The following is a 15,325-nucleotide window of genomic DNA, read 5'->3' on the forward strand; positions in this document are numbered from 1 at the left end:
AAATCATATCTGTGTTTATATAAAGAAAGAAAAAAAAGTTTTTGTAAAAAAATATTAGATCTATTTTGGACCAAAGTTAAAAAAAAAAGTGATTTTTGGTTTATATGTAAAAAAAATCAGATCTGTTTTTTATGAATAAAATAAGAAAATACTTTTTTTTTTTAGAAGAGGAACTGAAACAAATCTATGTTACATGCATCACATATTAAAAAATTACAACCTAACTTTCAATCCTTTCTTTTAGATTTCAAAATCTGCAATTTTATAAAAAAGAAAACTTTTTCAAAAAAAATTTACATTAGTTTCATGACCAGAAAAATATAGATCTGCATCTAAGGAAGATACAGATCAGTTTTGTGTTTGAAAAAAAGTCAGATCTTCATCTAAGGAAGATACAGATCTGTTTTGTGTTTGAAAAAAAGTCAGATATGTATCTAAGGAAGATACAGATCTGTTTTGTGTCTGAAAAAAAAAAGTCAAATCTGTATCTAAGGAAGATACAGATCTGTTTTGTGTTTGAAAAAAAGTCAGATCTGTATCTAAGGAAGATACAGATTTGTTTTGTGTTTGAGAAAAAATTCAGATCTATATCTAAGGAAGATACAGATCTGTTTTGTGTTTGAAAAAAATTCAGATCTATATCTAAGGAAGATTCAAATCTGTTTTGTGTTCGAAAAAATTCAGATCTACATTTAAGGAAGATACAGATCTGTTTTGTTTTGATAGTCATTTCAGATTTTGAAGTCAAAGAGAGAGAATTGAAATAAACAATCATCTAAAGCATCTAATTATGGAAATCATATATTAAGAACAAGTTATAATAAAACATGCTAATCATATTCTTGCATCAAACATAAAAACATGCTAATTGTTAAAACAGCACAACAGGATGCTTCCTTGCATCAAGGAGAAGTCCATTTTGCCAATCAGATCAACTCACAACTTCAAGGTGGCAAAGACATTGATCAAATGGCTGCTATGGCTATGATTGAAGTAATGCCTCACTATGATCAAGTGTTGTACTCAATGCAGTAGATGATGCCATGTATGCAAGAATGTTGAGAACGTGATTGGACACGTGTGCATGAGCTAGAATGTGACTGTAACAGATTTTCCCCTCTTTTAGGGAGTTAGTTGTTTAATAGTTTTCTTGGTTACTTTAGTCTCTATATATAAATATAGGGTCAGGGCTTGTATGTATTTATTGTATTCATTCACTCTTTTATCAATAAAGGTTCAACTTCTATTTAGAGTGAGAGCACAAGATTTTACATGGTATCAGAGCTTCAAGGTCTTGCAATGGCGTCCACTAAAGCAAACAATCAATCCACTCACACATCCCCTGAGCTTGTCAACAATCAATCCACACACACAAACTCGAATTCATCGAATACTTTAGCCGCTATTACTCCTAAACCCTATTTCTTAAATTCCAGTGAGAATCTAGGAAACATTCTTGTTACACAACCTCTGTTAGGAATGAGAAATTACCAATCCTGGTCAAGAGCTATGGTACTTGCCCTTACTGCGAAGAAGAAGATTGGTTTTGTAAATGGAAAGGTTACGAAGCCAGATCTTAATTCACCTTTGTATGAAGATTGGGAGAGCTGCAACACTATGGTGCTTTCATGGATGATAAATTCTATGCATGTGGATGTCTCAAGCAATATCATGTACTGTGAAACAGCAAGGGGGATGTGGATTGAACTCCAGAATGTGTTCTCACAAGGAAATGGACCTAAGATCTACAATTTACAAACTGAGATTTCTCAAATTCGCCAAAATCAGATGTTTGTGATTGAGTTTTATATCAAATTCAAGTGATTATGGGATCAATTGCTGAATTATGAACCAGTGCCAGAGTGTTCTTGTGGAGCTATGAAGACTCTGAGTAATTCTCATAACAAGGCTTATGTGATGAGGTTTTTGATGGGGCTAAATGAGAGTTTTGACACTGTTCGAAGTCAAATACTTATGATGGATTCTTTTCCCTCAATGAGCAAAGTCTATTCACTGATTTTACAAGAGGAATCTCACAAGAATGTTGGCCATGGAAATTCTGGTTCTTCTCAGTCTGATACAATGGCAATGTATGCCAATTCCAAGGGAAACTTCAAAGGAAATGGGAGAAAGGAAAGGCCTTTCTGTACTCACTGTAATATGGCAGGGCACACTATTGAAAAATGCTACAAATTGCATGGCTATCCGCCTGGTTACAAGCCCAAAGGCAAGCCAATAGCCAATGCAAATCAAGCATCTTTCAACTCTGGAGATGGTGCCTTGGTTACAGGAAATCAGTGCCCCATTTCTAAAGCACAATGTGAGAAATTGTTGGCATTTCTCAACTCAGGAACCACTGGGACAGGCAAATGCAAGCGTTTCTTATATGGCTACTGGTGTAGGAGGAGTCTCTGGTGAGGGTTCCGGATTGGTAGGATCTTCTTCACAGTTACAGGTCAATACCTATCATGTTTTCAATCCTGCACTCATGTCAGGTAATCATTCCAATCATTTCTTTAATCCTTCTTTTCAGCATTCCATTTTTTTTGCTAGAAAAGTTGATAGGACTGCCTTCAATGGATTTGATTGGGTAATTGATACAGGAGCCACAGATCACATGGTGCATTCTGTGTCTTGTTTTACTTCTATTACTGCTGTTTTGAATACTTTTGTTAATCTTCCAAATGGAGAGCCAGCCTTAGTCACACATATAGGAACTGTTGAAATCTCAACAAAACTTGTTCTTCACAATGTTTTTTGTGTTCCTTCATTCACTTTTAATCTTCTTTCTGTTAGTAAATTGACTAAGTCGATTTCTTGCTGTCTCATGTTCTTTGGAACTCTTTGCTTCATCCAGGACCTGGCTCATTGGAGCACAATTGGTCTGGGTAAGGAGTACAAAGGATTATATCTGCTGGAAGAGAGCATCTCAGCCTCATCAAATTGTTCTACTATTTTTCATTCTGTAAATGATGTTCATGTTGTCAATAATGTTCATGTCTAGCCACATGTTTGGCATTTCAGATTAGGACATTTGTCAAATGCTAAATTGGCATTGTTGAAACATAATGATGTACCACTTTTCAATGTTAATAAAATGGTTGATTGTGAAATTTGTCCTTTAGCTAAGCAAAAGAGATTACCTTTCACTTCTAGTTCTCATATCTCTAGTCATTGTTTTGATTTGATTCACTATGACTTATGGGGACCTTTTTCAACTTCTACCATTGATGGTTGCAAATTTTTTTTAACAATTGTAGATGACTATTCAAGATGCACTTGGGTTTATCTCCTTAAACATAAATCCCAAACTCAAGCCATCTTGGAACAATTCTGCATCATGGTAGAAACACAATTTTCAAGAAAGGTTAAATGCATTAGGACAGATAATGGGATTGAATTCATCATGTCTACATTCTTTTCTCAAAAGGGCATCTTGCACCAATTAAGTTGTGTTGAAACCCCTCAACAAAATGCAATAGTTGAGAGGAAACATCAACATCTCTTAAATGTTGCAAGAGCACTTAGATTTCAATCCAACTTACCTTTGTATTTGTGGAGGCATTGCATTCTTATTGACATTTACTTAATCAATAGAACTCCATCTTCAGTTTTAGATCATAAAATTCCTTTTGAGGTTCTTTTTGGTCAAGTCCCAACTTACTCTCATTTGAGGGTCTTTAGATGTCTATGTTATGCTTCCACCCTCTCTCACAATAGGACTAAATTTGATCCAAGAGCATCTAAGTGTGTCTTTTTGGGTTATCCTATTGGGGTTAAAGGTTACAAGGTAATGAATCTATCCACCAAATTTGTGTTTGTTTCTAAAGATGTTTACTTTTATGAAAATATTTTTCCTTTTGCTACTACTGTACAAGATTTTTCTGATACTTTTGTTACTGAGGTTGATGCTTTTGCTTCTGCTATAGATCCTTTTGTTACTCCTGTCAGCATACCAGATGCTCCCATTGAGTCTTCTCCTCCTTGTACCTCTTTGATTTCATCTTCCCAACCTTCTTCAACTCCTTCACCCAGTCCTACTCCTCCTTGTGTGCCTTTGGTTACCTCTGATTCCCTTGATACTGCTTTTTTTGTTCCTAACATTCCTAATGCAGATCCTCCACTAACTAGAAAGTCCACCAAAACTCACAAAACTCCAGTATATTTATAGGACTATGCTTGCAATTCAGCTGCCATATCACCTTCAGCTACCTCTTCTCATGTCTCAAGGACTCCTTATGACTAGGGGTGTGCTCGGTTCGGTTTTGGTTGGTTTTCATGGATATGGCCAACCAAAACCGAATATTTCGGTTTCTGAAATTCTCAACTGAAACCGACCGAAATGGCTGGAAATCAATCGGTTTCGTTGTATTTCGGTTTCGGTCTGTTTTCAGTTTTCCAAAAAGGGGTTTATTAAGATTTTCAAAACCCTAAGTCCTTAACTTTAATCATATATAAAAAACAAAGCAATAGAGCAACAAAGAGAGAGAGTTGTTGAACAAATCAAAACGACAGAGAAAGAAAAACTTCCAACAATATTTGTTCAACAATTTACACACAGATTCCAACATAAAATTGAAAATATTTTGAATTAGCAAAAGGGTCCACATAGAACTTTATTGTTGCCGCATCATAGCAGGAGCCTAACACCATACTTGAGCCCACCACCATGTCTCTGTAGTGATTTTTCAATAAAGAACAGAGATATGTGACTTAGAGAGAAGAGAGAGGCATGGCCATGGTCCATGGGCTCAGAGAAAAAAAGAAAAAAAAGAAAAAAGAAAAAAAAGAACGAGGAGGCGCTGAAGCGAGAAGGGTAGAGAGAGACATAGAAAATTGGGGAAGGGGGCGGTTGAAGAAAGGACCATGAGACTCAGAGAAAAAAAAAATGAAGAGGCACTGAAGCGTGAAGGATAGAGAGAAGAGACACAGAAATTTGGGAAGGGGACGGCTGAAGAAAAGAAAAGAAAAGAAACGAATAGGAGGGCATGGACTTATAGAAAGAAAAAAAAAATGAGGAGGCGCTGAGTTGAATGAAGTGTGAAGGATAGAGAGAAGAGACGCAGAAATTTGGGGAAGGGGACGACTGAAGAAAAGAAAAGAAAAGAAGGTATTTATATCATGCTACTATTAGGGTTTTAAAAAATTAAATAGCAAAAACCCACGCGTGAAGGCTTGAACTGGGGATCAGTTAGCCAAAATGCAGGAAGCATACCACTAAGGTACTGATCATTTACTTCTTAAAGTTACATAAATATATACATATATATAAATCGGTCGATTTCGGTTTTAAAAAATCCAGCATCGAAACCGAACCGAAATATTTCGATTTTCTAAAATTCAAACTGAAACCGAACTGAATCGGAACCAAACTAAAAAATTGAACTTGGTTCGATTGGTTTCGATCGGTTTTTTTGGTTCATTGGTTTTTTGCACACCTCTACTTATGACATTGCAGATTGTCTCACTTATTGTCATTTGGATCCAAACTATTAGTCATATCTCATGACTGTTAGTCATGGTCATCAGGCACCTCAGTACTTCCATCAAGCTGTCACAGATCCTCTTTGGAGGGAGGCTATGGATAAGGAGATTCAAGCCTTAGAACAGACTCATACTTGGGTGCTTACCCCTTTGCCACCAAGTAAAAGACCTATTGGGTGTAAATGGGTCTATAGAGTGAAGCTAAATCCTGATGGCACTGTAGAAAGGTACAAAGCAAGGCTGGTTGCTAAAGGGTACACCCAAAGGGAAGGGCTTGACTTCTTGGAGACTTTCAGTCCTATTGCTAAGACTGTGTCTGTGAGGGTTTTGATTGCTCTTGCTTCAGCCAAAGGGTGGCCTTTGCACCAACTAGACATAAACAATGCCTTTCTCCATGGTGATCTTGATGAAGAGGTATACATGGATTTGCCTCCTAGTTTTCACAGTAAGGGGGAGTCTCCTAGTTCCACTTTTGCTACTCCTTTGGTATGCAAATTGGTGAAGTCCTTATATGGTCTTAAACAAGCTTCAAGGCAATGGAATGCTAAACTTTCTGCTACCATTGTACAACTTGGCTTCAAACAATCTCAGGCAGATCATTCCTTGTTTGTCCATGCTGATGGTTCTTCTTTTACTGCATTATTGGTTTATGTAGATGATATGATAATTACAGGAAATGACTCAGCTTGTGTTGCCAAGTTAAAATCCTTGTTAGACTAGAAATTTGGAATCAAAGATCTTGGTTCACTCAAGTACTTTTTGGGTTTGGAAATTGCAACAAGTGCTAAAGGTATTAGCATTAATCAAAGAAAGTATGCTCTTGAGGTTTCAAAAGAGGCAGGAATGCTTGGTTACAAACCTGTCAAGTCACCAATGGAACAACAATTGAAGCTATCCAAGGCAAATGGGGAGTTACTTAAAGATGTAGGGCAGTATAGGAGGTTAATAGGAAAATTGATGTACTTGACTTTGAGCAGGCCTGATATAGCCTATGCAGTTCACAGACTTAGTATTTGGCTCAACCTCGAATTCCACACATGAAGGCAGCCACTAGAATCTTCCAATACATCAAAGGTACACTAGGACAAGGGGTATTCTTCCCTGTTGAATCAGACCTACAGCTAAAGGCATTCTGTGATGCTGACTGGGTAGATTACCCTAACACAAGGAAATCCTTGACTGGTTACTGTGTTTTCTTAGGAGATTCTTTAATTTCTTGGAGGTCTAAAAAGCAAGACATAGTGTCCAAATCCTTTGCTAAAGCAGAGTACAGATCCATGGCCACCACCACATGTGAAGTCACTTGGTTGCTCTACTTGTTAAAAGACTTGCACATTCCACATGAGAGACTAGTGTTGCTATACTGTGACAACCAGGCAGCCATACATATCTCTGTAAATCCTGTATTCCATGAGAGATTAAAACATATAGATGCAGACTGTCATATAGTCAGAAACAGAGTGTTGGATGGTACCATCAAGATGTTTTATGTCTCTTCAAGGAATCAATTGGCAGATATATTCACAAAAGCACTTAGGGTTGATCAATTTTCTAGATTATTAGCAAGGCTGGGAGTCATCAACATTTTTGCTCACAAAATACAGTATCCAGAGTATAAGAAGCACAATTAAGAAACAAGAGCTTTGCTCTTGAGGGGGAGTGTTAAAACAACATAGCAGGATGCTTCCTTGCTTCAAGGAGAAGTCCATTTTGCTAATCAGATTAGCTCACAACTTCAAGGTGACAAAGACATTGATCAAACGTCTGTTATGGCTATGATTGAAGTAATGCCTCACTATGATCCAGTGCTGTACTCAATGCAGTAGATGATGCCACGTATGCAAGAATGTTGAGAAGGTGATTGGACATGTGTGCATGAGCTGGAATGTGACTATAACGGATTTTCCCCTCTTTTAGGGAGTTAGTTGTTTAATAGTTTTCTTGGTTACTTTAGTCTCTGTAAATAAAGATAGGGTCAGGGCTTGTATGTATTCATTGTATTCATTCACTCTTTTATCAATAAAGGTTCAACTTCTATTTAGAGTGAGAGCACAAGATTTTATACTAATTAACGGAAAAAGGAAATAAAGAATAAATAGAATACCTCTTGCATGAGCGTGCTTTTCTAATGAATGAATATTTTAGGACTCAGAAATTTATTCAATTCTCTTTGAAGCCTAAAATATTTTGCTTACAGAAAAGAAATTCCTAAGGTAAGAGCCTCCAACATAAGAGGGAACAGAAAAGAAAAGAAGAGCCAGAAAGAGGGGGGCTAGAAATCGTGAAAAAGTTTTTTGAATTTTTAGAGGCATCCTCTATTTATAGAGGTTAGGATGCTGAAAAAAATAAGCAAAAAACGTATGGGGAAAAATCCTTAAAAAAGAGAGATTTGGATAAGAGTAAGCTGAAATTTTGATAGCTGAAGGGAAATTCAATCCTCTACAACTTTTCTAGAAATAGTCCAGTTTGAATTTTGAGTTCTACTATGCCAAAAGTCCCTTGGGACTTGAATTTGAAATTTGCTACTTGATTAGCACGTTTTTGAAGTGTTTTCCAACTCTAAAATTGTATTTGGATGAATTTTAGAGTTTTTTTTTCATGACAAACCTCATTCCAAAGTGATAATTAGGATTTTTAAAATAATTATTTTCAATATAATTATCCTAAAAGCCTAATTATCTATGGTCTTTAAATATTATCAGCTTATTTCTTTTAATCCCATGTAACAAATCTCACTTTAAGAAAAATACTCCACCAACCACATAAATTCATTTAATTAATTTTAATCATTAACCAATCAAAATTAATTTCAATTAATCACACGTGATCGGTTTCACCTCATACAATGCATGCAGATCGTGAAAAATTGATCTCATGATATCTTTCAATCCGATGGTCTGATTTGGAAATCGGGCACACCATCGCGACCGTTAGAACCTCAAGATCATTTTTATGATATGCAATGAATGAATTAATGCATGTAATGCAATCATGAATTTTGGGTATATGATTGGTCATTCTAGCCATCTTCCTTGATTAAATTATTGGTGCAAAATCGAGTGTCTACAATTGTATAATAAAAGTTGATAAAAGCATATTAATTTATTTCATATTATTGATTTTTATTATGTGATGTAATAAAGAGTTTCATTACGTAATCTTGTTTTTTTTGTTTCTTTAATGTTTTTTTATTGCGGAATGGCAATGCTTGTAAAGCTTGTTGAGGGGTATGTTATCATCATCTGTTTCTTCATCTTCAACGTTTGAAGTTTAGTTCATCTTTATTTGTTCAATTATTGAGCTTTCATCACTTTTTCTTTTTATTGCATAATTTGTGTTAATCACTAATGAATTGGCACTGGAAGATTTTTGACTGAATCTTACAAAGTTTGGACTTTTGGATTTGTTGTCGTTAAGATTTTTCAAAGGTTTTTGCAGTCATATTAAATTTCAATGATGTGACAATTTTTTTGTAAATATATATTTATATATATATATATATTTTGTTAATTTTGGAATAGTGTAGCAAAAGAATTAATATAGCATTTTGGATTGTGTATATATATTTTTTCTTCCATACCTTTTTTGTCATATGAAGGTGCATAAAAAATCTTAGCAGCTGTGTAAATTTTCAAAATCATTCTTTTTTTTGAAGTAGGAAAATATTTTTTTTCCTAAAATTTTCTTCAAATCATGTGGGATTTCTCTCTAATATCAATAGTTTGACAATAATTTAAATAAATTGTACCTTAGTTTGTTTTTCAAAAAGATCTCTTGTAGATTTATTTAGGATTTTCTTGGCATCTTGATTAAATATCACAAAAGTTGTTTTATTAGTTGCATCAAAAACTTCAATTTGAATATTGTATTTGAAGTAGTTTGCAATCTATGTAGTTACAGTGAGATGAATATATTATAAATATTTGAAGAGTATGTAGTTAATGTGAGTAACAAAATAATCCTAATTGTGGTTTGACATTCCTTCCACAAAGAATGCACACAATGTAATATCAAACCATCGTTGTATCAATGTTGCTTATTGTTGCAATACCCTAGTAGTTTGCATCCTACAATGAACTGCTAAGGTATTGAAATTGATAAAAAATGAAGACATGATTTCATGAGAATGAAACTTTCTAGAATGTATCATCTATACATGGGGGAGGAGGAAGAGAGTTTGTAAGTGGATAAAAGTTTTGGTTTTGATTTACAAAGGGTCAAACTTGGGTCATAATATGTAATGTAATAACTGGGCTTTTACTTTTCATAAGGTTTGGTCTATTTTTAAAAAAGTAGTCCATTTTGTTACATTTGTTCTAACTGTTAAGAGCCGCCCACATTTTATATAACAGTAAAAAGAAGTTACTATGATCTATTGGGTTATAGTAAAAAAAAAAAAACTTAATAAAAAGAGGAAAAAATGGCTAAATGCAAAATTAGATCACCACATAGCAGGACCTCATACTATCCCACGTGAGGTCTCTGTTTTTTATATATATTGATTGCAATTTTACTTGTGGACATAGTTATTAAACCTGAACATTCTAGGCCGGTTGGGCTAGTATCGATGAACCAACACTTAAGCCAGTCCGGTTATTTGATTGGACCACTTATGCAATTGACTTGATAAAATCCAGTAAAACCCCTTTTTTCACAACTCATGAAACCCGAACAAATTGCTGTGGCCCATCTAGTTTTCTAGTTTTGAATAAAATTACCTTCATGGGTTCATTGCAATATTGCTCTCTGAATTTAGAGCTTAATGAAAAAAAGAGATTTTATAATATGGTTGATGCATGACTTTTCAACAACGATATAGCTTCAAGTTTGGGTTCAAATCGTAATTCAAGAGATTAGAGCAACGTGTGAGATATATAATATGCATAGAATGTAACTTTAGAATTTGAGATATATTTTGTACCTAGAATTTTAAGAAATATAATGTAATAAGACATATTTAGCAAAGACTTGGTTACAATTTTATGACATCCTTTTATTTCATAATTACTTTTTAGTTTTGTTCCTTGTGAAACCTTGAGTTTATTTGTACTAATACCACTATGATCATGCCAAAATCATGAAATATTAACTATGATATTGGCATGTTAAAACATTGCTATGAAAAGTTTTCACTTGTAGAGTATTTTATATATAAAATAAATTTTTTAAAAAATTTGTAAATTATAAACGGTGTCATTTCTATTGGACAATTACACTTTTCTTTCCTAAACTATACATCATTTTACACTTACCTCCTCTAAATTATCTAAATGCACACTTATCCCTCTATACTACATATTCTTTTACACTTATCCCTCTAATCTATGAGAATGCACACTTTACCCCTCTAAAATATCTTTTATACTTACCCCCCCCCCAAAAAAAAAAACTATACTCAATTTTACATTTACCCCCTAAGCTATGAGAATATACACTTACTTTGCTAAACAGTTACTCATGGCATGGGGTGAAAAGTGTTACATGAGTAATAATTTAGGGGATAAGTGTGCATTCTCATAATTTAGGAGGATAAATGTAAAATGGAGGATAGTTTAGGGGGTAAAGTGTAACTTCCCCCATTTCTATTAAATGCCTTAATTTAGTTTCAGACAGATTCTTTTCAAATTAACCTCGCTCAAATTCACAATCTGCAAAAATAGGGCTTAGCCCAAGGCGGACCCAAAAATAGGACTTGACATCATCCTCTAAAGCACAAGTGAGTGACTTCCCATCAATAATCAAAACTAATGCTTTTGAGCTTTCACTTGATGTCCTTGAAATCATATTCTAAGTCACAAGTTATAACCCAAGAACCGGTAAGAAGTCCACCCAAAAAAAAAAAAGAATCTAGTCATTTGGCTAATGATCTCTGATATGTAGCATCAAGAAAGATCTATTATGTTTTTTCATTTTTTAGTGCTAGAATAGTAACCAAGTCCAAGCTGTTTAATCCTTGATAATTGGTAAGAAAAGAACTCAATGTCTAATAATCACTCCTCAAACTTCAAATATAGTAAGATTCCAAGATTTTATTTTGTTTCTTTCTTCCATTTTTTTATCAAATATCAAAAGGAAATTGATGAAAAACTTGCACCAAAACATCATGAATTCATTGGACCTGCTTTTCGAGAAATTATAAGGTTCTCATAGTGGACAAGTGATGTGGTCCACCATTGCAGTAAAAGACTCTCACTTGTTTAAAATTGTAGAGTTTTAAATAAAAACTAAATACTGACTCAGCAATTTTAAATAGGTGAGAGTCTTTTACTGGAATGGTAGACAAATATCGTGATCCACCATGAGTGCTATATAATTTCTCCTGCTTTTTTGTAATTTTGAAAATGCTTCTCATAAGAAAACATCTCGTCTATGGAGTTTTAATACAATATGAATTACTCATAATAAACAGGTTCCCTTAAATTATTAGAGTTATTACACTCATTGTTAGATTGTAAAATAATTATAATGAGAATGAAAGTACTCCAATAACCTTTAAGTTAAATGACATTTTTTTTTTTAATGAAAACACTAAAATTCAGATCCCCCCTCCTCAACTTTAAACATATAAGTCAATCGCTTTTAAGTCAATTGGCACTTTGGGATATTTCCACAACAAAATTACCGAGGCTTGAATTCCACCCTCCCACTTAAAATTATATACATATGACATGTCTTCCTATCATTATTTGATTTTTTAAGAAGTCTTGCATGCATTTATCTCTTTCTAGGAATTGAAGTATCATTGACATTTTATGTACTATTGGTTGTAACAGTAGGAAGTAGGCAATTTTATTTAAACAAAATGCTAGGGGTGGCAGCAAGGTGAGGCGGGATTGCATTAGGGGTGTCTTATGAATGTTGACATCTTCTTTAGATTGGGAAAGCCCGTGCAGATCAGCAAGTAAGGGTGCGTTTGTTTTGGTATAAAATATTTTCCAGGCGTAAAATATTTTCAGGTGAAAATATTTTCGAGGAAAGAAAATATTTTCAAGTGTTTGACTGCATTATGAAAATTATTTTAGAAAATATTTTCAAGTGTTTGGTTACATTCTAAAAATGTTATTTTCCTACTAGTTTCTCACATTTTCTCAGCTTCCAAACAAATTTCATAATAGAAAATTTCAATATATAAACTTAAAAGAAACAAAAATCAAAACAAAACATTCATTAAACTCAAAAATTCGGTCAAACAGAGAGAGAGGGAGGAAGAGAGAGTGATCGGCAATTGAGGGAAAGGGAGAGGTAGATCGAGAAAGAGAGAGATCGGGCATGGGTGGGTCATGGGTGCGATCTCACCGGTGTTGGGGTGCGATCTCGGTGGTGCTTCAGGCAACGCGATCTCAGTGGTGCTTCAGGCGGCACGATCTCGCAAGTGCTGGGGTGCGATCTCACCGGTGCTGGGGTGTGACGAGACCGGTGAGATCTGGGGTTGTGTGTGCGATCTCGCCGGCTCTACTCTCTCTTCTTGCTCTTGGTTCGGTTCTTTTTTTCTTCTTTTTTTTTTGGTGGAAATGGTTTGAAGGTAAGCTTGGAGATGGGTTTTAGACTGTGGGATGGCACGATCTAGGCTGGCTAGAGCTTGGCTAAGGTGAGCTTGGATATGGGTTTTGGACCATGTGAGGAGTGTGCTCGAGCTCTCTCTCTTCAGGTGTGGTTTTCGGAAATTGTTTGAAGGTAAAATCAAAGTGTAAATGATTTTACGTTCAAAGTGGCTTATTTTCCGGTCAAAGCGTAAATGATTTTCCGTTGACCGTATTTTTTGTAGTTGGCAAACACGCACAAGGGTGTAAAATAATTTCCTGAAAGTGTTTTCCGGCAAAACAAACGCACAGACAGGATGGGTTGAAGGCAATTAAAAATTAAATATGTATAAAAAAATTAAATTTTATATATAAAAATATAGATATAAAATAAAAGCTATATATATATACAAATATTCGGGGAGAGTGGGCAAAACTCATCTCATGCCGTCGACTCTTCGGTGCTGATAAAACTTGTGCTACACAGAGTGAGGGCGGGTTATCCGCTGGGATGAAAATTTTTCATCATCCCTAATTTTGACTAGCGTATCCTCATGGATTAAATAAAATTATTACATAAATAAGAACTTTCATTAATATTTTTAAAATTAAATAATAAAAAACAATAAAAATAATATAAGAAATATCTTTAGTTATGTGACAAGAAGTGTATCATATAAAACTGAGTTTATAATAAAAACAATTTAAAGTAAATAGCGGAACTTTTAGTTAATGATAGAATTTCACAAAAGGTGAACTATCAAATAGTTTTAACATACTTTATTGTGAGGTACATAGTAAAATCATTGTACAACAATTTTATGCATACAAAATAAAGAAGCAAATACACCATTTGAGTAGCATAAGGAAAAGGCATCTATTTAACGCAAATAAACTATTTTACCATTTTAATTTTTTACTCTCATATTTAAGTGTAATTGATCCTTATCCTAAAGTTTTCCAGTAAAAAGTAAATAAACAAAAGAAAAGAAAAAGAAAATAAAAATTGAACTCTAGCCCAAACCAAATACCAAATACCAGATAGCAGTCCCAACGGCTATAACCCAAATTCTTCACATCACCGCCCAATTCGAATTTCCTAATCCGAGTCCGATTCCGATTCGAACTCCAATTACTTGTTGGTGACGGAAACAAGAACGCTATCATAATTAAATACACAGTCTTCCTTATCATAATAATCCTTGTTGAGTTTTGGTTTGTTTCCCTCTGAAATTATAGAAAGTTGCTTAAAAAACTTCAATTTGGAGAGCAAAGGGTAATAAGAAATCTTTCGTTGTGTTTTTGGGAGAGGAAGAAAGAACAATGACAGAAACACAGGTTTTCAAGTTTCGACTTCCCAAGCCAGAAACAAATGTCGGTATGGCTTTTCTTGGTCATCAAGATTCCAAGGCACCCATCATGAACGACAGTAAAGTTGGTGTCTTTGGAAAAGATTCTGGGGTTCCAAACAGAAAGAGGCTGATAATCAAGTTTCGTATTCCTAATCCTAAGGCTTTGAAGAACAATCATCAAGATTCCAAGCCCATCAACAAAAACTCTGGCTATCGTGAGAGGGTTAGGAAACTGCTAACAGAGGCCTTTTCCAGAGTTTCTTCTGAAACTGATGAGAGGATATCACCATCAATAGACCCAGTTCAAATGGCTGCTACAGTAGAGTCTGTGTTGTTTGAAAGGATTGGGTGGTCTAATCCCATCAAGAAAGCAAATTATCAATCAATCTTGTTCAATCTCAAAGACCCAAAGAACCCAGATTTGAGGAGGAAGGTGCTTCTTGGAGAGATCAAGCCTGAGAGTCTTGTAACCATGAGTGCCGAGGAGATGGCCAGTCACAAGAGGCAGAGTGAGAACATTCAGATACAGTTGAAAAGGTTGAAAAGATGTGTGCATGATGCTGATGAGGAAGAAAAGGCCACCACTGACATGTTCCACTGTAGCCGGTGTCGCGAGCGCAAGTGTACTTATTATCAAATGCAGACCCGGAGTGCCGATGAACCCATGACAACATATGTAACTTGTGTCAAATGCAACAAACGCTGGAAGGTCTAACTTTCTTAGGCCTCTGGAATTAATTGATTATGAGGAACACTACTGCTGTAGGAATTAGTTCTATTATTTGTCCATATTCTTCATGAGATGTACCTACCTTTTTTGTTATATATGTTAAGACGTTCTTTCTCGTATATAAAGTTTTCTTTTTCTATGTTCTTTTCTGATATGGTGTTCTAATTAAACTTTTTTTTTTTTTTTTTTCCTTCTTCTAGTTGATTAGTTTCTCTTAGGTATTTCATAGCAGTATACAA

The 15,325-nt window shown here is 34.7% G+C and overlaps 2 protein-coding genes across 2 annotated transcripts; both read left to right on the forward strand.

Moving 5' to 3' along the window:
* The first annotated feature begins 861 nt into the window (after positions 1 to 861).
* Positions 862 to 1,824, forward strand: LOC126704088 (uncharacterized). Its single transcript, XM_050403120.1, has 2 exons — positions 862 to 993; positions 1,252 to 1,824. Exons 1-2 carry the CDS (start codon positions 862 to 864, stop codon positions 1,822 to 1,824), a joined length of 705 nt encoding a protein of 234 aa, XP_050259077.1.
* A 12,503-nt stretch (positions 1,825 to 14,327) lies between these two features.
* Positions 14,328 to 15,071, forward strand: LOC126704089 (transcription elongation factor TFIIS-like). Its single transcript, XM_050403121.1, has one exon. The coding sequence runs from the start codon at positions 14,328 to 14,330 to the stop codon at positions 15,069 to 15,071; it is 744 nt and encodes a 247-aa protein (XP_050259078.1).
* The last annotated feature ends 254 nt before the right edge of the window (positions 15,072 to 15,325 follow it).

The sequence above is a fragment of the Quercus robur genome, chromosome 10 (assembly GCF_932294415.1).
Source record: "Quercus robur chromosome 10, dhQueRobu3.1, whole genome shotgun sequence".
NCBI lineage: Eukaryota > Viridiplantae > Streptophyta > Magnoliopsida > Fagales > Fagaceae > Quercus > Quercus robur.

Bases quoted from the DNA above. Each gene is read 5' to 3' on its own strand.
- LOC126704088 (XM_050403120.1), top strand. From the start codon at position 862: ATGCTAATTGTTAAAACAGCACAACAGGATGCTTCCTTGCATCAAGGA. The intron at 994-1,251 runs GTAATGCCTCAC...ACTTCTATTTAG, and splicing joins CTGCTATGGCTATGATTGAA to AGTGAGAGCACAAGATTTTA.
- LOC126704089 (XM_050403121.1), top strand. From the start codon at position 14,328: ATGACAGAAACACAGGTTTTCAAGTTTCGACTTCCCAAGCCAGAAACA.